This window comes from Hylobates moloch, unplaced genomic scaffold (genome assembly GCF_009828535.3).
Source record: "Hylobates moloch isolate HMO894 unplaced genomic scaffold, HMol_V3 SCAFFOLD_13, whole genome shotgun sequence".
In the NCBI taxonomy this organism is placed as follows: Eukaryota; Metazoa; Chordata; class Mammalia; order Primates; family Hylobatidae; genus Hylobates; species Hylobates moloch.
Window position 1 is genome coordinate 19,663,430 of NW_026652288.1, and position 27,984 is coordinate 19,691,413.

The window sequence follows — 27,984 nt, forward strand, 5'->3', positions numbered from 1 at the left end:
TGCTACAGCAATCACTTTTCAAACCACCGATACTAATTTCTGTCCTGTGATTCAAGAAATATCTTCACCACAAATTTAGTTTGAGTTAATGAAGAAAATGATTTCTAATTAAGTGTGCATCATTGTACAGTTGTCCCTTGGTATCTATGGGGGATTGGTTGCAGGTTCTCCCTCCAGATACCCAAATCCACAGTTGCTCAAGTCCCTTATAATAAAATGGTATAGTATTTGCATATGACCCATGCATATCCTCCCATATTTTTAAAATGATCTCTAGATTACTTATAATATCTAATATAATGTGAATGCTACATAAATTGTTATAGTGTATTTTTTAGAGAACAATGACAAGAATAAAAAGTCTGTACATGTTCAGTACAGATACAACTATCCATTTTTCACCCCAAATATTTTCAATCCACAGTCGATTAACTCCATGGATACAGAACCCAAGGATACGAAGGGCCAACTGTATTCTCAAAGTTAAAAAAAAAAACACTGGCACTCTGAATACACTGTAATGGAAAATGTCAGGGTTTATCTTAAAAAAAAGTAACAGATTAAAAAAATGACAACTCTAAGTATTTAAAGAGATTTATTAAATCATCTTATCACAAAAATGGAAACATACACAAATTAGAAACATGCAACCATCATCTTCCACAGTCAAAATGTCAAATATTTTTCTTGTTTCCACAGATGAAAAATTCAGATCTTATACCCAACTACTTATTCACCCTGAATATTTCAAGTACTCAGGGTGGCAAGTAACAAAATGCAAACTATTATATAAAGAAAGTGCAGTTAAAAAGGAAACTATGTGACAAGTACCCTCTTTCCCTTCCCACCCCCCAATTAAAGGCAAACAATGGCACTTTGCTCTTGCTTAACCTAGATTGTCTTCAAAAACTATTAAAATGTAAAAGACTTAACAAAAAAACAAAAAGACGTTTAATAGATGTCAAAAAGCTCTTTAGTGTTTGAAAATAAATGCTTAAACAAAAGACAACATATTTTATATCAAACAAGTTTGAAGAGCCCTGAATTGCAGCATTCTGTAAAATAAACAAGACAAAAAGCTGGTATAGGATTTATTGTCAAAGGCAGAATTTCTTCAGGCAGGTAAGTAAGGAGGTGGTGGTTCTTTTTCAGGCATTTTCACGGCCATTTCATAGGTTGGCAAAACGTACTAAAGAGAGAAAAAAAATTGTATCAGATTTAATTCTCCTTTAAAATCCTTTGTGAGATAATTCAGCTTTCAGACTTTATGCCCTAAATAGGGTTATACAAAACCATAAAGAAGAGCTGAAGAAACTGTTAGCTAAGATGTTCCCAAGTAGATGCCTGAATAACCTGGAATTTTACCAAGATTGCTAGCAAAGGGGAGGGTGGAGAGAGGGAGCGGGGGAGAGAGAGTTCTGCTTCTGGACAAGGATTGCTAGACAGGCAGGCAGTGGGTGCCACTGCTCTGCCCTCATTCCAGTGTGACTGATAAAGTGCCAGTGCCAATTACACTTCAGGTGTTAAGGAGTTGGGTTAAACCATGCAACAAGAAACCCCCAATAAGATGCTAGCTCCTGGATCCTGACTTTCATCAGAATCAGTTTGTAGTCAGAAGATCATGAACTTATGTCTTCGAGGGTAACAGGCACACCTATGCAGTGGAGGAGTGGCATTCCAATCTAAGTGACTCCAAGTGTGAAAGCCTGGCCCTAGATGGGCCACATATATTTTATATGCTGAAAACCTGGGAAGGTAGTACAGCAGCAATTAGAGGGCTGTGAAAGGTAGGCTTCCCCAAAAGACCCATGAAACCACTGTATTCATCTCCCCAGACAGGTCAGCTCCCCCTTTGGATCATACGGAAGTTTTCTGAAAACAACACAAGTTTCAGTCAATGGAACTCCCCATCCTTAGAAGCCCCAGGCTACATGAGCCTAACACAGCTGTTTCCTGTCTTGTCTCCCCTACAAACATGACACTAATGAGGACCTCTAATGAGTAAACCTAACAGCCAAACTGGATGAGACAAGCGACCCATGTACTCAGGATTCCAAGTGGAAAATGTTGAATCCTGTGGATTTTAAGCTGTTCATAAAAGTACCCAGGGTTCATGCCCAAACCATAGGTTACAGCATGGAAGAGAAAGTCAAGCTCCAGGTTCTTCTCTTGGAACAGTCAATAGTGACGGGTGACCTTTTACTCTATCCAACAGTAGCTAACCTGAGGAGGTGCTTCAAAGGCAGGGTACACAGCAATCTCCGGCACATTTCGGTTGTTGATGTATTTATAGCAGTTCCAAACACAGTTAATTAGATAAGCCTGGAAGAATAAAAACAAAGTTGACATCTGCTAGAAACTCAACAGACTACCTGCTCTAAAATGCCGGTGACTTCGAATGCTTTCCCCACACGTCCTCTGTGTAGAAGGGAGCTGAACTCTGTGTGGACCCAGCACAGGCAGGCCCTTTTCCTACTTGCTCTCATTTAAGTGTCATGAGTTTCATCGCCAACATTTCAGAGAGAAACCAGAGATGGAGCTTCAATTCAGGTCAACCCACTGTGCTGCAGAAGAAATTCTGGGTTTCTGAACCTTGGGAATTTTAACAGATTTTCAATACAAATCATGAACCCCTTTTCAAAAACATAAAAAGTAGGTCCTTTCACTTAGAGAAGGATCCTGACAGTTACAACCATTCCTTGGAAACACAACAGAAACCATTCCCTAGAAGCTATCTCTGCTCGTGTGCCAGAATAAAGTGTCCCCACAAATCCTCAATCTCCTGTGACTTGTAAGGTGAAAGGCAGCAAAAAGGTTTAGATTCACACAGTGTCAATCTCAGTCACCCCTGAAGATTTGTCAGCAACGTACCTTAAAAATGATGAATAAGGCAAAGAACACAAGAACAATGAACAGGAGGCAGCTGGAGTCCAAGGCCAGGAGGTCATCTTTGTAGGGAAAATCAGGCTATTAAAAAAACACACACACATTTACAAGTCAGCCATCACACTAGCACTTGCTGATAACCTGAAGAGCATCTGAAGAATACAAAGGCATTAAAGTCAAAAGTGGTATTTTAATAAAAATGTATAAGCAGAATTTAATTCAAAGTGCTTTTAAATATTAAGCCTTATCACCATTAATGCATGCTAACAATCACTTAGAGTACATTTGTTTGATAACCCACAATGCTCCGAAAAGTCTCAATTTAGCTCGTTTTCTGTTTACTTTTCACTATTTTCCTTCTGGCCTTTGGAACAACACTATCGCCTATATGGCACTGGAGATCTGTCCCTGTGTCACTTGCATCATTAACTCAGGAGATGCTCAGGTCTATATAAGTTCTACAGATAAACTGGGCCATTTTAATGCTACAAGGGGAAAATCATTTTTCTAAATGTCAATCGTTTGTCTCAACTCTCATCAGACAGGGGCAAAAATACATCCACTGGTTACAATGCCAGGCAAGACATAAGTTTTACTGCAGACATACTCTGTTCTACTGAAAAGCATCAGCTATATTCATTTAAATACTTATTCAGCCCTGTGTACAAGGCAATGAGCTAAGTTCAGGGAGAAAGGTGTTATAAAAGAATTTCAGATTTAAAAGCTAACCAACACAGGAAATACCTTCCAGTCTGAGGCACTAAGTGAACAAAACAGAGGAGAGAAAACACCAGGGTCTGTAAAAGGAATAATAAATTTTTATGTTCTTTTCTATAAAGCTAATTTAATTTTCTTAAGTTATGCTTGTTTTTAATGGAAATGTCAACACGAAGGCCTAATTACATTTTCATTTAAAAAGCAACATAAACAGAAATCCCAAAGGACTGAAAAAAATAGAAAAAATTTTTAAAGAACCCACTACTCCCCAAACCCTAGCCAGGTTGTCTCCTTGGGAAAAAAGCTGTTTTTTTGATCTTCACCTATAAACAAAAAGAAAAACACAGAAGGTGGAGCTCATGAGGGAATGCTATGCTAAGGATTTTATTCAGAAGGCAGGGAGGCAACACTTGAAATTTCTCCCCCCGGGAGATGACATGAGCACAGAGCCACACAGAAGAAGCCGCTGACCGTGACTGACCAGGCCAACAGGCCCTGCCCCTGGCCACCTCTCTCCAGCCTTCCCCACCCTCCCTCTGTGTGCCAGCCACCATGGCCAGCTTCTAGTGCCCTCACTATGCTGCTTCTTGCCTCAAGGTCTCTCTTTTAACTGGAACATTGTCTTCTATACTTTATCTTAATTCCTGTTCAAACTCCTAAGTACAATTCAAATCTCACTTCCCAGCCCAGGTTTAGTACCCATGTGATATCCACTCCCATAGTAACCTACAATGGTGTATCAGTAACTGTCAACTTCCTGATTCCTTCACCAGGAAGTAAGCTCCACTGATGCATCTCTATGACCTATAGAGTGCCTTGCACGTAAGAGCAACCAGCAAATGTTTTCTGAATAAATGAATGACGAATTTGGTGGTGTGGAAAATGGGCTAGGCAGGAAATCGGGTAGTGGGAAGAAAAGTTCTGAAAGACAGCACTTTGGAAATAAACTGAGGATACTCCTGCCAATTTCATCTACCTAGATCCCATATCTCCTTCTGACCACCTCCATGAAGCCCTCCTTGGCCACTCAGCTCAGAGTTTTCCCTGCCCCGCTCCATATGACATTAATCGAAGTTCCTTATTTGCTGCTGCTGTGACAGCTCCCGCTTGTTATCACAGGTAACATCTTCATGTATCTTGACTCCCCAAATATTACAGTTTGCTCACTAAAGATGAAGCAGTTATCTTTATATCCACACCATTCATCAACAGTGCCTAGCAAAGGGCTAAAAACATAGTAGGCACTGGAATACTTGCTACAGATGTCTGTAAAGACAAAAAGCTAGTCACTTAAAGAGTGCCATACACAGTCAAATTACTGTACCTTTGGATGCTCAAAAACAAAGGCTGAACTACTAGTTCCATAATATCCATTTCTAGGAACTCTTAATACTGAATTATCCAAATGTATGGTAAGAAATTACTCTATTTTCATCTTGCCAGTTTTGTCACAGTAGCTAAGAGAGCAGAAATAATTATTTTAAGACACTTTCAAAAGCAAGTGGAGTAGTTAAAAATAATGCCTAAGGCTGATTCAGAATTTAAATGTAAACATTTTACTCAAAATGGAAAAAAATAAGTTTAATGAGCATATACACTTACTAATTGGTCCAGATATTCTTTGATTCTTGGCAAATAGGTGAGAGAACTAATAGCAACCAGGCAACTGAGGACGAAGTCAAAAAGCCGGTAACAGAAGAATGGAATCAGCCAACCCACTTGATACTGGAGAAAAAATAACAACCGTAACATTGTATTACATATAGGAAATTACTAAGCTCCCCTAAGGTCAAACTCTAAAAGCTGAAAATACAGTATACTTACAGAAATTGCTCCATAAACCAGCATTGAACTGATTATAAACATAAGAACAGAGACGGCAAAAAGAACACAGGCATTATCTAAGAAAACAAAAACAAAAATCTAATTAAGCTACTTACACAACAAAAAGAACAAAACTTCACTTAAAGCTAGCTTTAAATTATTAAATTTAAATATTTTCAAAATTGGCTATAAAAAGATCTAAGGCCAAGAGGGTAAAAAAAAAAAAAATCAAAGTCTCAGCATGAAGTAATGAACCTTGAGACATTCACACAAAGCACTTATTTGTTAAATCGCTACAACAACTCACTGACATGGGTTTAGGATGGCACATGAACCACATTCTCTGCTAGAGAAACAGGTCCCTGTGCCCTTACGAGCCCAGGAATCTGAAGATGTGCAAACAGATCATTATACTCCAATGTGTCAAGTGCTACAACAGAGGCAGAAACAATTTGCTTTGCCTGAAGCATCAGGAAAAAATATGAAGAAATGACACAAGATAGGTCTTACGAGTAGGGTTTAGCTGGAAGGAATGGCTGCAATTGCTTAAATGACAGATGTATTAAACTCAGAATGCTACATACATTACCTCTTGCTCTAGATAAATATAACCTGAAATTCAAATTTCGCCATTAACCTTGCCTCCCCACCCAACCTCCCAAACACTAAAATTCATTGCTTCCTGCACCCTAGTATGTTAACACACACTACTTTCTTCTTTGTTCCTCAACTCTTCCTCAGGTTGTTCCAACTCTCCATTAATCCATGTTCACTAATTTTTTCACAAAACAGCCAAGTAATCTCAAGCAATTCAAACTGTGCCTGACTTACTGAGTTTCTTAGCACAAATCTGTAGTTGATTCTGTGACTCTGGACAGTTTTTTTTTTTTTTTTTTTTTTTTTCCTGAGGCAGAGTCTTGCTCTGTCACCCAGGCTAGAGTGCAGTGGCGCAATCTCAGCTCACTGCAACCTCTGCCTCCCAGGTTCATGCGATTCTCTTGCCTCAGCCTCCCAAGTAGCTGGAATTATAGGCAAGCACCACCACATCCAGCTAATTTCTGTACTTCCAGTAGAGACGAGGTTTCACCATGTTGGTCAGGCTGGTCTAAACTCCCAACATCAGGTGATCCGTCTGGGCAGAGATTAAGAAACTGGAGGGGGGATGGGCATGGCAACCCACACCTGTAATCTCAGTACTCTGAGAGACTAAGGTGTGAAAATCACTTGAGGCCAGGAGTTCAAGACCAACGTGGGCAATATAGCAAGACCCCGTATGCACAAAAGATGTTTTAAAAATGAAAAAAGAAAAAAATACTGAGGGCACTAATAATGATGAATGACTAGAACAACTGCTGAATATTCCCTATTGGGTAAATGTATATATAACCTTTTTTTTTTTTTCTTTGAGACAATCTCACTTTGTCACCCAGGCTGGAGTGCAGTGGCACAATCTCAGCTCACTGCAACCTCTGCCTCCCAGGTTTATGCGATTCTCTTGCCTCAGCCTCCAGAGTAGCTAGGATTGCAGGCCTGCGCCACCACGCCCAGCTAATTTTTGTATTTTTAATAGAGACAGGATTTCACCATGTTAGCCAGGCTAGTCTCAAACTCCTGACTTCAAGTGATTCACCTGCCTCGGCCTCCCAAAGTGATGGGATTACAGGCATGAGCCACCATGTGCAGCATGTATATATAATCTTATCACTGGGCAGTAAAACATCATCAATATTAGGCACTAAACTAGGAATAGTCCTCTTTACTTTTTTCTTAGAGGATACAGGATTGATAAATGTTAAGAATTTAAAGGACTTCCCTGCTACAACATGCAAACTTCCACTTAGAAGAATTCAGGTAAAAACAAAATATGAAATTAAACAGGCATTATCAAATTTGAAAGCAAAATTTGTAATTCAAATAATCGGCTTTCAAGAGTCTGCTATGGGCTGGGCACAGCGGCTCACGCCTGTAATCTCAGCACTTTGGGAGGCTGAGGTGGGAAGGTCACTTGAAGCCGGGAGCTCAAGACCAGCCTGGTAAAGACAGGGAGATCCGATCTCCACAAAAATTTAGCTACTCAGGCAGCTGAGGTGGGAGGATCACTTGAGCTCAGGAATTCTGGGTTACAGTGAGCTATTACTGTACCACTGCACTCCAGTTGGGACAATAAAGTAAGACCTTTTCTCTAAAAAACTTTTTTTAAACAAATAAATAATATAATGTGATTTTAAAAATGAAGGGCGCTGGCTGGGCGCTGTGGCTCACGCCTGTAATCCCAGCACTTTGGGGAGGCTGAGGTGGGTGGATCACCTGAGGTCGGGAGTTCGAGACCAACCTGACCAACATGGAGAAAATACTAAAAATACAAAAAATTAGCCGGGTATGGTGGCACACGTCTGTAATCCCAGCTACTCAGGAGGCTGAGGCAGGAGAATCGCTTGAACCCGGCAGGCAGAGGTTGCAGTGAGCTGAGATCGCACCATTGCACTCCAGCCTGGGCAACAAGAGCAAAACTCTGTCTCAAAAAAAAGAAAGGCGTTTATCCCATTCATGAGGGTAGAGCCCTCATGGCCTAATCACCACCCAAGGGTCCTACCTCTTAATATCATCACCTTGGAGGTTAAGCTCCAACATGTGAATTTTGGAGGGACACATATATTGTAACCATAGCAATTTTCTTCTCCTTTCTATTAGTAGCTACATTAAAAAAAAAAGTCTTATGAAGCCTGCATGCTTATTCTGATTTCAAGGTACATTTTACACATTTCTGAAAAACCTAATAGTCCATTACATTTTCTGGCTAGAAATGCTCTATTGTAATCCTCACTGAATATCTCTGAAAAACCCATCAAAATACTTTCCTGCCTCAGCAAGAATGACAAATATAATTTAACTTGTTACCCTTATTATGTAACCATTTTAACTTTCTGAAATGTAACTTAAGCATAATCTAATCAATCCTCTAAATAACTAGTGTGTGTGGAGAGAGAGAGACATGTGCCAACATTTTGGTCAACAATGGACTGCATATATTATGATGGTTCCATAACACTGTAATAGTGTATTTACAGTATTACTATGTTTTTCTATCTTTAGATACACACTTATTTGCCACTGTATGACAACTGCCTACAGTATTTGGTACAGTAACCTGCTGTACAGGTTTTAGCCTAGGAGCCTCTGCCACACAGCCTAGGTGTATAGTAGGCTACGCTATCTAGGTTTGTTTAAGTACACCCTATGATGTTCACACAACAATATCACCCAGTGACATTTCTCAGAATGTGTCCCCATCATTAAACAACACAGGACTGTATATAAAAATTAGCAGGGGAGATTTTTTTTTTTTCAATTAAACACATACCAGCCATTCTCTCAGACGAATAGTAATTACCGATGACTTCATACTGAATGTTGACAGCTGGCATGGAGTTTGGATGAGTCACTTCCACAGTCAACAAAATTGCCATCAATAGGTTTACTACCTGGAAAAGGTAACATTCTATCAGTTACATTAATTACCATCACCACACAATCTGAGCACAATGTCTAGATGTCCTCTCATATTTAAGATTGTCTTACTTGAAGTAACAAAGTTATAAAATAGTGGGAATAGTGGGAGACTGCCTGTGAGATAAAACAATACATAATTACCACTATGAGAATAATTTAAAAATAAATATTTTATAAAGTATAATATTAACCATTTCAGAGATAAGATGCTTAACCAATACACCAGAATAAAATTAAAACTAAAGAATCATTACAAATGGTTCATGTTCGAAGCTACCTATTTATTCATATACCAATCTTAGGATTTTTGGGTTTGAAGAAGTTACTGTTCATCTGTTATATTTATTCATCAGATGCCCAAAACCCCTCCACAGCATCTCATCCGGTGACAGAGAACTATTTCCTCTTGAGCTAGACTCAAATGCTTAAGAGAATTACCAAGATACTGAAAGTCACAACTCATCTACTAGTCTTACTTTTGTGTGTGTGTGTGTGTGTGTGTGTGATATGGAGTCTCACTCTGTTGCCCAGGCTGGAGTGCAGTGGTGCAATCTCAGCCTCCCCTTCCTAGGCTCATGTGATCCTCCTACCTCAGCCACCTGGTGGCTGGGATTACAGGTGCCCACCACCATACGTGGGTGATTTTTGTATTTTTAGTAGAGACGGGGTTTCACTATGTTGGCCAGGTTGGTCTCTAATTCCTGACCTCAAGTGATACACCCAGCCCTAGCCTCCCAAAGTGTTGGTATTACAGGCATGAGCCACCACACCAGGCCTTAAATCTACCTTTTGAGATAATGTGCTCTCCCTTCTAAATAAGTGCTCCAATACCTGAAAACAGCCTCCAAATACTGTGTTCTCTAGAACAGATATGCAGATCTTTAAGCCATTCCTCTGACTAGCATGTTTCCTAGCTACCTATTTCCCTTGTTTTCCTCTTTACACACGCTCCAGTTTGACGGACATATATTAAAATGAGGTAAAGTCACCCTGGTCAGAACACAATGGGATCTCAGTTCTCATATTCTGGCTAACGAATTTCAATTAATGCAACCTGAAGTTGTACTGAGGTTTTTTGTTTTTGTTAGAAACAAGGTCTCACCAAATTGCCTAGGCTGGTCTTGAACTCTTGGCCTCAAGTGATCCTCCTGCTTTAGCCTCCCAACATGCTGGGATTACAGGCATGAGCCACCGCACCCAGGCTGCATTGACTTTATAAATTTTCTGAATATCACATGAGAGTAACTCCCTAAAACACCAAGTTCTTTTTCACACTTGATTGTGCTAAGCTACTACCTGTACCTGTACAGTTGGATTCAGAGGCCCAAGCATAGGCCTTAATATACCTGTAATTGAGTTTCATCTTATTACATTCTTGCCTATGAAGATTTTCTGGATGTGAATTCTGACACACTACAGATTTACTACCTGTCTCAAATTCCTGAATTTAGTATCAGTATGTAATCAGTATTTCGATCTAAGTTACTAACAAAAGAGAATAGAGCTGAGGACAAAGCTGCCAGAGGCTGCCCCTTCCCATTAACCAGCAACTTCTGAATAAAATTGTTCAGCTATTCAGAGGAACATCCTGCTGAAATCCCATCATAATATCTGGTGAATTTTCCTAGTCTCCCAGGGTTGTAAATCCATTTTAAAAGGAAATGAGTTGTGCCTACAGTTGTTGGCCAATCCCTGCGGTATCCCAGGAGGCTTCACTGCATTTAAGTACTCAGAAAGAGTATTGTTAATGACTCAAGACAGAAATCTCACGTAGGATTGGAGTTAGGCTTCCTTACCTAGCATAGTAAAGTTCACAGAATTTTCCCTCCTTCCCTTTGTGAAAATGTGAACATCTGGAATTTTCAAGGGTTAAGTTCCTATCAGTAGTATTTTATTTTTATTTATTTAGTTTTTGAGATGGAGTCTCGCTCTGTTACCCAGGCTGGAGTGCAGTAGCGCAATCTCGGCTCAATGCAGCCTCCACCTCCTGGGTTCAAGTGATTCTCCTGCCTCAGCCCCCCGGGTAGCTGGGACTTTTTTTCTTTTTGAGACTGAGCCTTGCTCTTTCGCCCAGGCTGGAGTGCAGCGGTGCAATCTCGGCTCACTGCAGCTCCCACCTCTTGGGTTCGAGTAATTCTCACACCTCAGCCTCCCAAGTAGCTGGGACTTTTTTTTTTTGAGACCAAGCCTCGCTCTGTCACCCAGGCTGGAGTGCAGTGGCACGATCTCGCCTCACTGCAGCTTCCACCTCTTGAGTTCAGGCGATTCTCACACCTCAGCCTCCCGAGTAGCTGGGACTACAGGCATGCACCATCAAGCCTGGCTAATTTTTGTATTTTTAGTAGAGGTGGGGTTTCGCCATGTTGGCCAGGCTGGTCTCAAACTCCTGACCTCAAGTGATCCACCAGCCTTGGCTTCCCAAAGTGCCGGGATTACAGGTGTGAGCCACTGTGTCGGCCAGCTATCAATAGTATTTTAAACAAACTATTATATACTTCTCTCCTGTTTCACCTTGAATGATAAACACACAGGAAATGCATTTTCCTTTTATCAGCTGAGGTCATTTCACTAACATCCGCTAGATAAGCAAATCAAGTTTTATTTTAGGGTAGGTGATCTAAACAATGTCACAATATGAAATTTGGAATCAACCAACATTTATTGAGGATATGCTTTATGACATGTGTATTTACGTATATTACTTCACTTATTCCTCACAACCCGTGAAGCAAATATTACCAAAGCCTATGTGTAGATGGGGAAACTAAGATTCAGTAAAGCTATATAACTTGTGTTAAGCTTGCTGAGCTGACAGATGGGAGAATCAGGACACAAGTCTGGTTTTTAAGACATCCTCCTTCTCAGCACTACATGATTATTAATAAACATTCCCCAGTAACTCCTATTTTAAGGTCTTTCCCAAAGAAACCACTATCTAAGGCTGTAAAATGTTTAGACTTTACTCTCTGTGTTCAGCAGCATGCCTCTTTCCTTGCATTGTTCAGAGGCAAGGCATGATATCTTTCAATTCTTGAGAGGACTTACCAGGAACAATCACTTTTGCAAGGTGGCTCTCCCCAGTTGAAGGCTGATGTTTTTTGTTGCCCACATTTGCTGCAATGGGTTTTGGCCAGCATGTGTGGTGTATGAGTATGAGCTAATACAACTAGGTGAATTAATTACTGAACAATCAGATATATCTACTAAAACGTTATACGTTCTGTGTATGGAAATCAGTTTGAAATCAATTAGGCAAACTCTTCTTTGCTAAACACAGTATAGTCACAGTGAAAAAGCTCTCTGTGGTACAGAAATTCCTTTGTCAAGAAAAGCATGCAAACCCAATTACTAAATGAAGGGAATGACATGCCAAAAATATTTAGGAGTTCTATTTTCCTTTCTTAAATGTTTTTATCACATGAAGGATTTCTAAAAATCTCACACCTATAGTCCCAGCTACTTGTGAGGCTGAGGTGGGAAGGATCACCTGAGCTCTAGAGACCAGCCTGGGCAACAATACTAAGTCTGTCTCTTAAAAAACAAAACAAAAAACTCTTCACTTTTCTTCTCTTCCATGGATAAGTCACACGCTCATCCACTAATATCTTTTAGTACCAGAGACACTTCAAGTTGCACTTCACTGTGGGTCATACTACTAAATATTAAACAAAATAAATCGTAGGGCTAATCAAAAGGACCAAGAAATGGTGAAATAAATTTCAACGATACTTCATTAAAAGCTTTTTCCAAATCTTCTTTGAGTTAATTATATTCCATTAGATCACATCATTTCATTAGAACTTACATCTTAAAGTATTACACTGGAAAACCCATCATTGTGACTTAAAAATTTTTTTTTTGTAGAGACGGAGTCTCACTATGTTGTCCAGTCTGGTCTTGAACTTCTGGCCTCAAGTGATCCTACTGCACTGGCCTCCTAAAGTGCTAGGATGACAGGCATGAGCCACCGCTCCTGGCATCCTTTGATCTTAAAGATATTCACCAATGAACGCCTACCTTGTGCTCATATGTAAGCCCTGGCAACTTGCCTCTGATTAAAGTTGATATTTCTAAATTACATGTTTAGCTTTTAAAAAAAATACATAAAATTAACTGTAGTCTTACAATATAAAATTTCTCTGAAAATATCCAACTATGTACTAACTATTGCAAATATTTATTCTTGATTCATTTTTTCCTTTCACTGTATTCAGGAAAGAAAGTTAATAAAAAAGTTAATTTAAATAAATATTTAAATAAATTAAATAATAAAAAGTTAATTTAAAAAGAATGATTAAGCTGGGGACAGTGGTGTGTGCCTGTAGTCCCAGCTGGTCAGGTGCCTGAGGTGGGAGGATCGTTTGTGCCCAGTTCAAGACTACAGTGTGCTATAATCGTGCCATTGCACACCAGCACAGGCAACATAGCGAGACCCCATCTCTTTAAAACAAAACAAAAAAAAAGATTAAATTATTAACTTCTAAACTTGGCAGTATGGAGAGGTATAGAATGCAGCAATATTTTAGCAGCATGGGCTGTGGATTCACCACTCAATGTTAACAGTACTGTAAATTTAATCAGTCAAACCAGGTGGTGTGCATTGTTTTTGAAAGCTTCTTCTACCTCTTAGTAAGTGTGTACAACAAGAAATCTGTTAGATTTGACTTGTTACAAAATAACTGTATCAGATCCATGGAAGCACAGGGTCTGAAGAGAGGAATTCTTTGTTTTCTTCTTTCACTGCCACACCTATTCCAGAAGATTCTCTGGAGACTTTAAAAAAAAAAAAAATCATTTTTCAGTTTTCCCACAGTAATTTGCCCAGAGCCAGTATCTACTGAGATAATAATTAGAATAGTGTATCTGGTTTAAGGAGGCATCCAGATAAGGGCTTCCCATGCAGAGAAAGCACCCAAAGGAGGGTCAATCTACAGAACTAAGCAAAGCCTGTTATCTGATAAAAGATCAAAATTGACTATCTTTAAAACATTTTTTAGCCATAAAAAAGGATTAGTTCATGTCCTTTGCAGGGACATGGATGAAGCTGGAAACCATCATTCTCAGCAAACTATTACAAGGACAGAAAACCAAACACCGCATGTTCTCACTCATAGGTGGGAACTGAACAATGAGAACACTTGGACACAGGGTAGGGAACATAACAACCCACACTAGGGCCTGTCGGGGCGTGGGGGGCTGGGGGAGGGATAGCATTAGGAGAAATAACTAATGTAAATGATAAGTGCAGCAAACCAACATGGCATATATATACCTATGCAACAAACCTGCACGTTGTGCACATGTATCCTAGAACTTAAAAGTATAATTAAAAAAAAAAAGTTTTTTGTTGTTGTTTACTGTTACATGCAGATACAACTGAGTATTCACAATATTTTTTGGAGGAGACATTTATTCAATAAATGTGTAATGAACACCTCAAATGTTTTAATTAATAAGTTAGCCACCACACATTTTATTTTGAGACAGGGTCTCATTCTGTCACCCAGGATGGAGAGCAGTTAGGGTGATCTAGGCTCACTGCAACCTCTGCCTCCCCGGCTCAAGTGATCCTCTCACTTCAGCCTCCCCAGTAGCTGAGACTACAGGCATGCACCACCACACCATGCCCCGCTAATATATGTATGTATGTATGTGTGTGTGTATATATATTTTTATATATTTTATGTATATTTATGTATTATATATAATATATATTTTATATATATATATATTTTTTTTGGGTAGAGAGGGGGTTTCGTCATGTTGCTCAGGCTGGTCTCGAACTCCTGGGCAATCCACCTGCCTTGGCCTCCCAAAATGCTGGGATTACAGGTGTGAGCCACTGCCCTTATAAAGACATCACCCTCTTCCCTCCAGGAGAACATCTTGCTGTAGAGAGAAAAATAAGAGAAAAGGACAATCCTACCAATGTGTACTGAGTACTATTTAATAAGTACATACGAGAAGGATCTAGAAACTTTTGCAGGTGCACCGTGAGAAAAACATATCCCTCTGGCTAGGAAGTAAAGAAAGCTTGGCTGGGCACGGTAGCTCACGCCTGTAATCCCAGCACTTTGGGAGGCCAAGGCAGGCAGATCACGAGGTCAGGAGATCGAGACAATCCTGGCCAACATGGTGAAACCCCGTCTCTACTAAAATATAAAAAATTAGCCGGGCGTGGTGGCGGGTGCCTGTAGTCCCAGCTATTTGGGAGGCTGGGGCAGGGGAATCGCTTGAACCTGGGAGGCGGTGGTTGCAGTGAGCCGAGATCGCACCACTGCACTCCAGCTTGGCAACAGAGCAAGACGCCGTCTCAAAAAAGAAAAAAAAAAAAAAAAAAAGGAAAGTTTTACCATGAAAACATGTGAGCTAACCATTAAATTATCTGGACTTGGCAAAATGTTGTTAATGGTTGAAGCTGGGTGATGAATAAGTGGGAGGTTTTTGCACTATTTCACTACTTTTGTATGTATGAAAATTTCCTTAATAAAATTTTTAGAAAGTGACTTGGGAGGATAGCAACATTTCAGGGAGAAGGAATAATATATGCAAAGGCAGAGGCACAAAACTTCCTTAGTTTAAGGAAGGAAACTAACAAATATAAACAAGCTATGCTTACTTGAAGTCAGAGGTGAGGGCTGGAAAGGAATAGAGCTTAAGGAAACCTGTTTTTACTTCTCTCCCAGATACAGAACTTCAAACTGTTTATGGTTGAGACACTCATGAAAAATTAGCCATATATTAAGCCTAAGAGATAAAATTATTACAAATGCTCAAAATGTAGTCTTGTAGTGCACACCATTAACCACAAAGTACATCTACCACAGCACACTTTTAAGTCCATTTTCAATTATTCAATAAACATTTCAGTTTATACTTCATAAGAAACTTGTTTAAAATCAACTGGCTTCAAATTCTTCAATAAATGATAGAGAAAACCGTTTCAGGAATGCCAGAATTTAAACATGAGCTCATTCTGAAATTTCCTGTTACTTAACCAGGTATGCTTCTTTTCTATCTAAAATACCAAAGGCTCACACTTCAGGGCTGGTACCTCCGGTGCATATAATAACTGGTTCTGGCTTTCTCTATGTCCCACAGCACTATTTTGTATCATACAATTAATATTTTAGTATATAGTGTTAACAATAACACTAGACCAGTAGAAGCCGTGGCTAGAAAGTAATGAGACTGTATCAGATACAGTCACTGATAGCGAGGGAGAAGGGCTCCCCCAAGTTCCAAATGACACAGTGGGAATCATCATCTCAGAAGTCTGTCCCAGGTAATGTAAAAAGAAACACAAATATTCTCCCATGCAGACTGAATTATTGCCTCACCAGGAATCAAGGAAGAGAGTACCTTGACAAGGTAGGTAGGGAGGGAAGTGACATTTAATACTTGCTCATCCCCATATTGTTTCTCTGTCTTAGTAAAGCAGCTTCTGAGAACAAAATGCACTACCTGGACAAGCCCTCTTTGCTTCGAAGTATTATACTACATTTTGGCTTAGGTGGTCTTGTATCATAAGTGTTACATGTCTCCCCAAGTTGGCAGAGACTGTCTTTATACTGCTATGGTATTCAAGCTACACTTTTGAAAGTCATCAACAAAACTATAATAAACAAAACCAATAGCCTTTTTCCAGTACTTATTCTGATTAGAATCTGATATTACTGATCAACTTCTCCTTCTCCTCATCACTGTACGTTTTTCATATCTGTGCTCCAAGTTTTTTGTGATACCATAAATATCTTAAGGGCAGATGCTGTGTTAAACAAGAAACATTTGAGAGTCTAGCACTTGGCAGGTAATAGGAAAACAAAGCAAATGACACACGGCCCCTGTGATTTATTCCTTTTGTATGTCCACCAAAGCCTTTTACACTACAGGTGGTCAGTAAATCTCTTAATCAATTTAAGACAGGTCAAATGATTTAAGCAGTTTACAATAAAATGTTTTACACCAATCTGAGAGGTCTATGCAAAGTAAGAACAGCTATGGCATCTTTTTAAAATTGTGAAACTAAAGCATGGTCTTCAGAGATACGTGAACCCTTCTCACAACAAGGGCTTAAAGTAGGGAACAGATGTAAACTCCTCACTCCCTACTTTGTAAGAACAAACGCCCCTACTGAAGTTTTTCTCTCTGCATTTTGAGTTTCCTGTTTGTAGTTCCCACTTTATCCTGCTATTCTATTCATTTTCCAGCTGAACCCACATCATCAAAAAATCTGCCTGAGAAAAACTGAAAAGAAATACAGCCAATTACATTCGGATGGCTGAAATAGAAATGGTGGTATTCTCTTCTTGAGGAGTTAGGAATCCTTTGTTCTGTGAGTGGAGGGAAGGATCTGAGAAGAAACAGGAAGACTAAGACTGCAGGAGAGAGCCAGGCCGATGGATTCTCTTAAATAGGAAAGAAAGTCATCTTCTGGGGATGAGGAAGACGGAATTGAGTAACAGGCTTGAGGATCCTCAAGGTTTGAATTATTCATTTAGGGAAATAGAAGACAGAGCTAAGGACTAACAAAAGAAATGAGACCCAGCCCCTCAGCAAAATGGAGAAGCTATAAAAGGAAGTTAGAAATATAATGCAGCTGATGGTCATTAACTATATGTTTAGTATTCCCAATCAGTTAAAATACAGAATGCAAGAGTCTCTGAGGGAAAATGTGATATAGTTCTATCAATAAGGCGGTATTTCTGAATATAAAAGTATAGGAAACATGAAAATAAACTCAGCACAAGCAAACCTACACAATCGTGTTGTTTTTTAAATATACATCAGAAACAAGACTGTAAAAAACAACAGGGCAGGTAGGAGTCCTGTGGAGTCAGGCAGTCCCCCGGGGGTGGGCCATGAAACAGTGTCTGCCTCATTTAAGATGATTCTCATCTGGCGTTTGTCCAAATGCTTACTAATGATTTCAAGCCGATCAGTGGGGAGAAGAAGCAAGTACAGAGAAAACAGATTGTGTCTGGGATAACTCTCTTCCTCTTTTGCAGTTAAGTATCAAAAACTGCACAGTATCACCAACGTCACCCACACAACCACATTCGCGAAGTCATTAAAGTGGCCAAGTCGACCATGTAGGAAGTTTGTCACAGCTTCGGCAAAGTCATAATAACCTAAAACTACCTAAACTGAATCCCATATTTGGAAGTCATGGACAAGTTAGGTTTAATGTGTATGGATACTATAAACGGTGAATTACAAAAGAAAAATCACAAACGTATTACTAGTGAATCACCAGGCAAAAACAGTATCAACTTGGTTAGGACAGAATCACACAGATCTTGGAACCCAGGAGATACGAGCGTAGTTGGCCACGATGGAGAGGGCTCTCAATAAAGGTCTCTGTGAAAACAGCCGGTCGGCTACGAAAAGCACCTACTGCGCAGGGAGGAGGCTGCACCAGGACAAAAGCTGGTCAGGCGTCAACTCAGGCAAAAGCTATCGCCCCCAAGCGATTCTGGAGATGCAAGAGAGGCACTGAAACAAAGTCCAAGAAACGCGGACAACGGGGTTACCGCTGGATCTTTCGCTTTCCCAACGGGAAGACCAATGTCGAAACTGGACTGCATTTATCAAGGTCCGCTCCTAATTATTTCATTAGAGGAAAAAATTCCAGGGAGCACTGGATAGGAGGAAGGGAGGTGCTGCCTTTCAGATCGTAGAAATAAAAGAACCAAAACAGAGGAATTCCCACCAAATCCTAGCACCCTCGTCCCTTCGCCTGCAAAGACTCTGCTCTCCCAAGCCCGCTTTTCTCCTCAAATTCTTGCCAAAGAACAATCTCCCCATGCTTACCACCGCCCCCCGCTCCCCCGACTCCGATTCCTGAACAAGGTTACTTTTCCAAAGTCCCTGGACTTCATCCAGAGTTGGCGCGCCCTAAAAAGCAGCGCCCCTCCAAGTCCCCGCCCCACCCAACACCCCGTTTCCAGTCCCACCCCCTCCGCACCAGGCCCCGCTCCCCAGGCCCCCCGGACATGCGCGCCACGCCCGCCCGCCTTACCATGTACCAGGTCCCCAGGATGATAGTCCCGGTGCGGACATGGCAACAGCCGCAGCACCGGGTGCTGTAGAACCGGTCACTGCGGTTCCGCTTGAAACTCATGGACACCATCTTAACAGGCGGGCCTCTTTCTTGGCCAGGCCCCCGACAAACGTTCTCCACCCGCAGGCAAACTCAAACTGCTCTTTCACGGCCTCCAAAACCCAACGACGCGTCTTCAAGCCCGCCCCCTGCTCGGGCCCCAGCCAGCTTCTTCGCGCCTGCGCACTGAGCGCAGCGACTTCGGCTTACCCACCCCTCTTCCTCCACACAGGCCAATGGGGAGCGGAAGGCTGTATGGACCGGACTTCTGATTGGAAGAACTTGGGGATTGACAAGACCTCACGCCCAATTAGAAGTGCAACTCGCCTCAGCGAGTCTCCGCCTGTTACGTGACTGCAAGGGCTGGTTCTTGGGCCTTGGATAGTTGGGGATAGGTATAGCCCCGTAGTTCACTATCCCCGAGATGAGACCCGCAAGAAAAGAGGCATTTAGTGGGAAAAGGGAGACACGAGACAGCGCGGATGGCAGAAAGCGGGCACAAGGGGCTTTTCTGAGCAATGCGTGCCACGTACTGGATGGGAAGCGTCACAGGCTGATAACGTGACCTTTGCGCGCAGCTCAATTATTGCGCGGGCCGGGGGCGGGGCCTGCGGGGAAGGGACGGAGCCAAACCCAGCCTTGAGCCATCCTCGCCCCTGTGGCGGAAATGGGAGGCTGCCTGGAGGAGTGGAGGGATTGGATTTACACCCTCTTTTTCCCTCCGAAGCCTCCTTGGTGGGGGCGAAGAAAGACCATACAACCCTGCCAAAGGCAAAAGGATTAAGGATAAATGAAAGCAAGATAATGTAGAAGAACTACTTAGCTGCTGGGTTTTTAGAGATGAGTGATTTTTTTTTGTAGGGAGAAATTATGAAACACATTGAAATGGACAAAAAAATTACTGAATGTCTTCAATGAAAAAACAGCCATAGTTTGGCACACCGTCCTGGGCATTCTGTTGCTAGCGGGGCTGTCTGCTTTTTTTTGTGGTGCTCTATACAACTTTGTAAGACCCCTCGTTATCTTACCTCTGCTTGGGAAAAGCCATTTTGCATCGATTTGTAAACTCATTCCCCAGTCCTGATTCAACAATATAGGTGGATGCTTTAAATTCTGCTTAGAGCTGGTTCTAACAGCTTACTGGTCCCCTGGTTAATGAGTAAATAAATTTTTTACACGTGTTCATTTTGTATTTGTGTGAGACCTGTGACTTTACCGTTAAAAAATGTATTTATCATTTAATGCTTTGGTAAACAGACTTCAGAGAATAGAAAGGGCTTCCCTTCTGCCGGGACATATTCTTAGCCAGAGACCACACTGAATTCAGAGTAAAGGTTATTTCTTTGGCATGGCTTCTTTGAACACTGCCTGAAATTATGTATGTATTTGTTGATTATCTCCCCAATAAAATACAAATTTTAGGAGAGCAGAGACTATTTGTTAACCACTGAAGGAATTGTCCATGGAGCTTACTTTCAAACCATCTGGGACGCAGTAGTTAAGCCCGCCCACGCTAAAGGATGGGGTGTGGCTGGCTGTTTAACTCAGAATGAATTATGACATTTCTCTACTTATGTAGGGAGTAGATTATCTTAACCCCACCCCCAAATTACATATCCCTTATTTTGTTCTAGGCACAGATCCAATCACTTTATTTTGAATCATTTCATTCCTACAACTCACTGAGACAGGTACTTTTATGTTATTTAACTCTACAGAGAAGTAAAATTACATATCCAAGATTGCAAGGCCAGTGTCAGAACTGAGATTAAAACCTGTTGTGCCAATAGTTTCCAAACTTTGCTGCACATTGGCATCACCTGAGGATCTTTACTAACCACTGATGCCTGCTTACTATTCCAGACCTTCTGATTTAACTGGCATGGGTGAGACCTGGGCATCGAAAGTTTTAAAAACTCTCCAGGTGATCCTAATGTGCAGCACTGTTATTCTGTCTTGATATGAAATGTGGCAGACAGAAATAAATACAATACAATAATAAAGAATACAAAGATAAGATCAGGGGAGCCGGGCGCGGTGGCTCACGCTTGTAATCCCAGCACTTTGGGAGGCTGAAGCAGGCGGATCACCTGAGGTCGGGAGTTCAAGACCAGACTGACCAACATGGAGAAACTCCGTCTCTACTAAAAATACAAAAAATTAGCTGGGCGTGGTGGCACATGCCTGTAATCCCAGCTACTTGGGAAGCTGAGGCAGGAGAATCGCTTGAACCTGGGAGGTGGAGGTTGCGGTGAGCCGAGATCTCGCCATTACACTCCAGCCTGGGCAACAAGAGCAAAACTCTGTCTCAAAAAAAAAAAAAAAAAAAAAAAAATCAGGGGAAATTATCCGATTTCTCTAAAAGCCAAAATCAATTCAAAATCAGGTGTAGCCAACATGGCATCAGATCAGCTCGTAAGGGCTGGGACTACCCCAGGCAAGGAACCAGGGAGGTGTAAATCATTAGAGACCTGCAACATAAACGCATCTGATAGCAATAATGCAAGCATACCCTGAGAATGACCCTGTATGGTAGATGCACCTGAATGTGTGCTCTGAGCGAGGGAATCTGGGAGTGGCCAAACTGGAAATTTATTCTGTGTCTATGATAAACATCTTAAACCCCCACCCCCACCCACCGGCCCATCCCTTGGAACATGGGCCATACAGGGGATTAGGGCCCTGAGTTTTGGGTTAAATGCAGGTTGCCAGGTGGAGGTTCTTAGTGGGAGGCTGTTCAGTGAAAATGCTGTATAAACTGCATGATGTTTACAGGCAGTTGCGGTTTTCCTGCCCTTGGGCCATGCAATTATGTTGTCCAGCCCGCTGCCAGGGGACAGTAGGAAGGGAGATGTGTTGTCCACCCCACTGCCACTGGACCACTTCTATACATAGCTGGTTCTTATGTCCAGCCCGCTGCCACTGGACTCTTTCCCTCTGTCACCACTGGACTGTAAGCTCCTAATACAAACCCATGTCTCATTTACTGGCTCTCCAGTCTCTTCTTGGCCTCTTGAACCTGGTACCTTCTCTATTGAGGTTAGTAGGAGTTTGGCACAACAATAGCATACATAACTGAATTAGAGGGGTGAAATACAGTTATGGAGTTTTGTCTAGATAATTTTTATCTAATATATACAGACCACCTTTTTTGAGAAAATTGTAAGGTACTATTGGCAAAACAACCCATCTTTTGGGGATGGGGAAAGGGAAGTTAACATTTTTAGGAGAAAATAGCTTAGGAAAACTCACAACGAAAGAAATTAGAGTGAGGTTGAAGCTCTTTAGCGAACATAGTTTAATCCATTTTTCTCTTTTAAATGTGTTAGTCTACTCACATTACTTTAGCTTATTTTTATTGAGGATCTATTCTATTCCATGTGATGATACAAGAATGAACAACACAATATGTATCTACTGTGTAGCCACAAAAATCTTAAAAAAAAAAGTGTTTAAAAAAAGAACGAACAAGGCAGATATTGCGTCTTTCTGTGGAGTATTTATAGTCTACAGGGGAAAAAGTCAATGAGCATTTTCAGTCTTCATCCATCTCCTAAAGCATTTATATGTTGACTCTTCCTTAGAGCTAGAAATTCTTTCTTGGCTTCTGATTAACCACCCACTATTTTTTCTGTGTACTTCTCAGGCAGCTCCTTCTTATTCTTCTTTGTAGTTCCCTCCTTTACTGTCCATCCCCCGAAATATTGGTGTTCTTTAGGGCTGTGTGTCAGGCTCTTTTCTTTTCTCCTTTTATCTTTTCCCAGCTGTCACTTATTTACAAGACGATTTCCCCATGTATTCGTCCATTTTCACACTGCTATAAAGAACTACCTGAGACTGGGTAATTTATAAAGAAAAGAGGTTTAATTGATTCACAGTTCATCTTTATAGAAATAATTTAGCTTCCTGGCCAGGTATGTGGCTCACACCTGTAATCCCAGCATTTTGGGAGGCCAAGGCAGGCGGATCACTTGAGCTCAGGAGTTCAAGACTAACCTAGGCAACATGGCAAAACCCCGTCTATACAAAAAATACAAAAATTAGCTGGGCATGGTGGCTCATGTCTTTAGTCCCAGCTGCTCGGGAGGCTTGAGGCACAAGAATCACTTGAACCCGGGAGGCAGAGGTGAGCCAACATCACACCACTACACTCCAGTCTAGGTGACAGAGTGAGACTGTCTCAAAACCAAAAACCAAAACAAACAAAAAAAGTCCCTAATTGTGTAAGTTTCTAGCCCCACAAAAGCCAGTCCACTCCATGACCCATCCAAGAGGAAAGACCTAAAGATAATGGCATTGGTAGTTTGCCAACCCTTCAGATGGATTAAAGCGAAGCTCAAAGTTGACAAATCTCACCAATATTGTCAGAGTTTACAGCCAATCTTTCAATTCCCCACTCCTAATAGAGAACAGATAATGTAGGGATACCAGGCTCTAAGTAAATTCCCCAGCATGGAAGACAGAGGCCAGACAATTAGAAAATAGGGTCTAGGAGAAAATGTCAAGAGAACTTAGAAAAGAAAAAAAGATACTCTGAGCATACATCAAGAATAAGGTGCCATAACAATTATACAGGACAAAAAGTTCTTAGAAATTAACAGCATGGGAGCAGAAATGAAAAACTCAAGATTAGAAAATAAAGTTGAGAAAATTTCCCAGAAGCAAATCAAAAGACAAAGACATGTAAAATAAGAAAGAAAAAAAATTAAAATTAGAGGATTAGTCTAAGATATCCAGTATCTGAACAATAGGAATTTCTGAAAGAGAGAGGAAGTCATCGTCATAATAACATTTCCTAGATCTAAAAGAATGAATTTCCAAGACTGAAAGTATCTGCTGAGTGACCATATTATTGGAATAAAATAGATCTATGTAAAGGCACATCCGAGTGAAATTTCAAGACAGTGGGGACAAAGAGAAGATTCTATGAGCTTCCAGGAAGAGGGAAGAAAAAACAAGCCATATAGAAAAATTCATAGTCAAATAGCCTTAGGCTTCTCAACAGCTCTGGACTCTAGAACACAGTAGAGATTTTATTTCAAAATTCTGGGTAGAAAATGTTTACAATTTATAATTCTACACACAGCCAAACTGTCAAGTATAAGGATATGATAAACGCATGTTCAGAAAAGTGTCAAAAAATTTACCTCCTACATATCTTTTTCTCAGCCACCACGTGTTATGCTCCATCAAAATGAAAGGAGAGGAATACATTAAAGAGGAAAATGTGGGATGCAGAAAACAGGAGATCCAACATAAGTGAGATGTGGATGAAGACTCCAGAGAATGATAGAGATTTCAGTATGAAGACTGTACATTAGGTATAGAGGTCAACCATTTCAGATTGGAGCACGATCATCATTTTTGCCTTCTGTAATTCTACTGGGGTTTTATCTTAATGAAGCTACTTGAGCATGTACTCCACCAAAAAAAAGGAGAAAACCAAGAGGAAGAGATGAGAACTAAAAAACCAGAAATCAAACTTAGGACAAAAGCTGAGGAAATTTCATAAAATGAAAGCAAAAGGAAGTCTCAGGATGACAGCTGTGCAGGGGCCTAGAACACCACCAGTACTAATAGAAGAGAATGAAGGTATCAGGGAGCAAGAAAGAAATTAGCACTGATAGGCTACCTAATCGGGTAGATCTGGCAGGAAAACTACAATGAAAGGCATTGGGAAAGTGTGGCAAAACTGAGCAAATGACAAGCACAAAGAAAATTAAGCAATTCAGTAAACAAGGCAATTAGTATAAGTTCAAGAAAAACAAAAATTTAGAAAAGCAGTGTAATCAGAGTGTACCACAGTGTGTATCTGTGAATAGTAATTACATGGGCATAATCAAATAAACATTGAATATTGGGCATTTTATAAAACATTGAGATATGTATATTTTGGGAGGGTTGGGAGGAAGGGGAACAGATAACAGTCCAAGAGTGATCGGTCTTCATCTACCACAATGGAAGCCAATAATTAATGTCAAAAGTTGATTTATAGTCATTATGGAAAAACAGTATGGCAGTTTCTCAAAAAACTAAAAATAGAACTACCATATGACCCAGCAACCCCACTACTGGGTATTTATCCAAAGAGAAGGAAATTAGTATATTGAAGAGATACCTGCACCCTCATGTTCATTGCAGCTCTATTCACAATAGTCAAGACATGGAACCAACTTAAGTGTACATCAACAGATGAATGGATAAGGAAAATGTGGCATATATACACAATCAAATACTATTCAGCCATAAAAAAGAATGAAATCCTGTCAACTGAAGCAACATACCTGAACCTGGAGGACATTATGTTATGTGAAATAAATCAGGTACATAAAGATAAGTACCACATGCTGTCACTCATATGTGGGAGCTAAAAATGGAGCTCACAGAGGTAGAGAGTAGAATAAAGATTATTAGAGACTGAGAAGAGAAAGAGGGAGAGGAGGATGGGGAGAGGCTGGTTAACAGATACAAAAGTACTGTACAGCTAGATAGGAGGAATAAATTCTAGTGTTCTGCAGCACTATGAGGTGAATATTGTTACCAAAAATGTACTGCATATTTTCAATAATCTAGAAGAGAGGATTTTGAATGTGCACAACATGAAGAAAGGATAAATATTCAAGGTGATAGATATGCTAACTTTCATGATCTGATCATTGCTCATTACACATGTATCAAAATATTGCTGTGTATCCTGTGAATTTATATAATGGTGTCAACTAAAAATAAAATGGAAAAAAGTTAATTAATTAAAATATAGCAACGATGGGCTCATGGATAACACCTGTAATCCTAGGACTTTGGGAGGCCAAGGCAGGGGAACTCAACTAGCCGCTTGCTTTTTCATGGAGCACCATTTTGTTTTAAAGAACGACTGACAGGCAAATATTAATATTCAGACATGAGTATTTGGCAGTCATTTTCTTGAAAATGAATGAAGTAAGTCTGTCTGTCCCTTCAAGGAAAGCAACTAGAGTATTTGTGAGCAGTGATTAAACTAGAGCTTTCAAGAGGAAAATTAGAGATTTGGAAGAAATTGTGTCCACCACCATGAGCTTGACAGTGGTAATTCAAGACTTTTATGATGAGATTCGAGGTGAAATAAACTACTGTGATTTTTGTTGTTGTCTAATATTGTCAGCATTTGACTATCTGCATAATTAAATGAGCCATTTGCCAAAGAACCAAGGCATAATCTTATAAAATCATGCATAAATAAAAGAGCCAGTCAAATGCAAGACAGACCAGTGATTTCTAATGTAACAGTTTGAAAAGTTTACTGGTAGGTTTCAGATTCCACACTGCAACTGACCTTTTAAGGAATTACCATTGACTATGTTTTCATATAGAATCAAAAAAGAATAGCCACAATTATCTAAAAAGGCTCATAAAATACTCCTCACTTTTCCAACTACGTATCTGTAAGACTGGATTTTCTTCTTATATTTCAACAAAAAGAACATATCGCAACAGATTGAGTTCAGAAGCAGATACAAGAATCCACATGTATCTATTCTATCTATTCTGTTTTATCCACATTTATTCTATCTATTCTATCAAGCCAAACATTAAGCAGATTTGCAAAATATAAATAACGCCACTCTTCCTGCAAGTTTTTTTATATTTTGAAAAATGTAGCTTTTTTTTATAAAAATATGTTGTCTATATTAACCAATAATGGACTTATTGTTGTCATTTTAAAATCAATTTAGAAATATTTTTAAATTGTCTCTATTTTGCTTTCTATTAAAGGATATATCAGTAGTTACCTTAGATAAACAAAAGCTCTTCAGTGTCCTCAATAATTTTTAAGAGTATGAAGAGGTTTTAGACCAAAAAGTAAGTTTAGAAACCACTAACTTGAGCCTTCTGACTGCCCTTGTGGACAATGGTTACAAATATTCAGAATGTGACTCTAGGATACTAAGAGCTGCCACCTGAAGATTTTTTAATAGAGGCAAAAAGCAGATTTAGGATTTTCAAATTCTTTTTTCTTTTCATTTAAAAAAATTAAAATAGAGATGATGTCTCACTATGTTGCCCAGGCTGGTCTTGAACTCCTGATCTCAGTTGATCTACCCACGTCAGCCTCCCAAGATGCTGGGATTACAGGCATGAGCCACCATGCCCGGCCTCAAAATTCTTAATACCATAGGTGTTAAGTCCATTCAGGCTGCTATAACAAATTACCATAAACCGAGCAGCTTATAAACAGCAGAAATTTATTTCTCATGGTTCTGGAGACTGGGAAGTCCAAGATCAAGGCGTCGGTAGATTTGGAGTCTGATCAGGGCCTGCTTTCCAGTTCACAGATGGCATCTTCTTGCTGTGTCCTCACATAGTTGAAGGGGTGAGGAGGTTTTTATATAAGGGCACTAATCCCATTCATGAGGGTTCCACCCTCATGATATAATCACCTCCCAAAGACTCCATCTCCTAATACCATCAGCTTGGGGTTAGAATTTTAATTTGAATTTGGGAGGGACACAAACATTCAGACCATAGCACTGAGTTCAAACAATTCTCCATTAACTTCCATTTAGATTATTGGCTAATTAGTATTTGCTTAACAAAAAGCTCCTTGTCTGAATCTCAGTTTCTTCACCTGTAAAAGGGAAATAAGATTTCTTTCTTAAACAAGCTTTAATGTTCTTACTGTAATGAAAGCAGAAGGCAATCATGCCTTGAAATATTTCCACCACAATTTAATTATTCATCTCTAGTCCCTTGCAGGATTTCTTGTCTGCTGATATTGGTAATTATCTCCTCTAGTCAAATTAAATGTGTAGCTTTTTATTTTTAATTGCTCCAGGGTATTAGAAGAATTAATTAGTAAGTGTTGGCCAACTACCTTGAAGATGAAGAGCACTATGTAATTATCACCATGGGAAAAGTGCTTTCCATGCACTTTGCTGAATTCACTATTTAGGATTATGGGATTAAAT

The 27,984-nt window shown here is 40.2% G+C and overlaps 1 protein-coding gene across 1 annotated transcript; it reads right to left on the bottom strand.

The window, feature by feature from the left end:
* Window positions 1-578: 578 nt before the first annotated feature.
* LAPTM4A (lysosomal protein transmembrane 4 alpha) lies at window positions 579-19,568 on the bottom strand. Its single transcript, XM_032172321.2, has 7 exons — window positions 18,959-19,568; window positions 8,789-8,909; window positions 5,428-5,504; window positions 5,206-5,328; window positions 2,872-2,967; window positions 2,224-2,322; window positions 579-1,189 (listed from the first exon to the last, which is right to left on the bottom strand). Exons 1-7 carry the CDS (start codon window positions 19,067-19,069, stop codon window positions 1,115-1,117), a joined length of 702 nt encoding a protein of 233 aa, XP_032028212.1. The 5' UTR covers window positions 19,070-19,568; the 3' UTR covers window positions 579-1,114.
* Window positions 19,569-27,984: the final 8,416 nt, after the last annotated feature.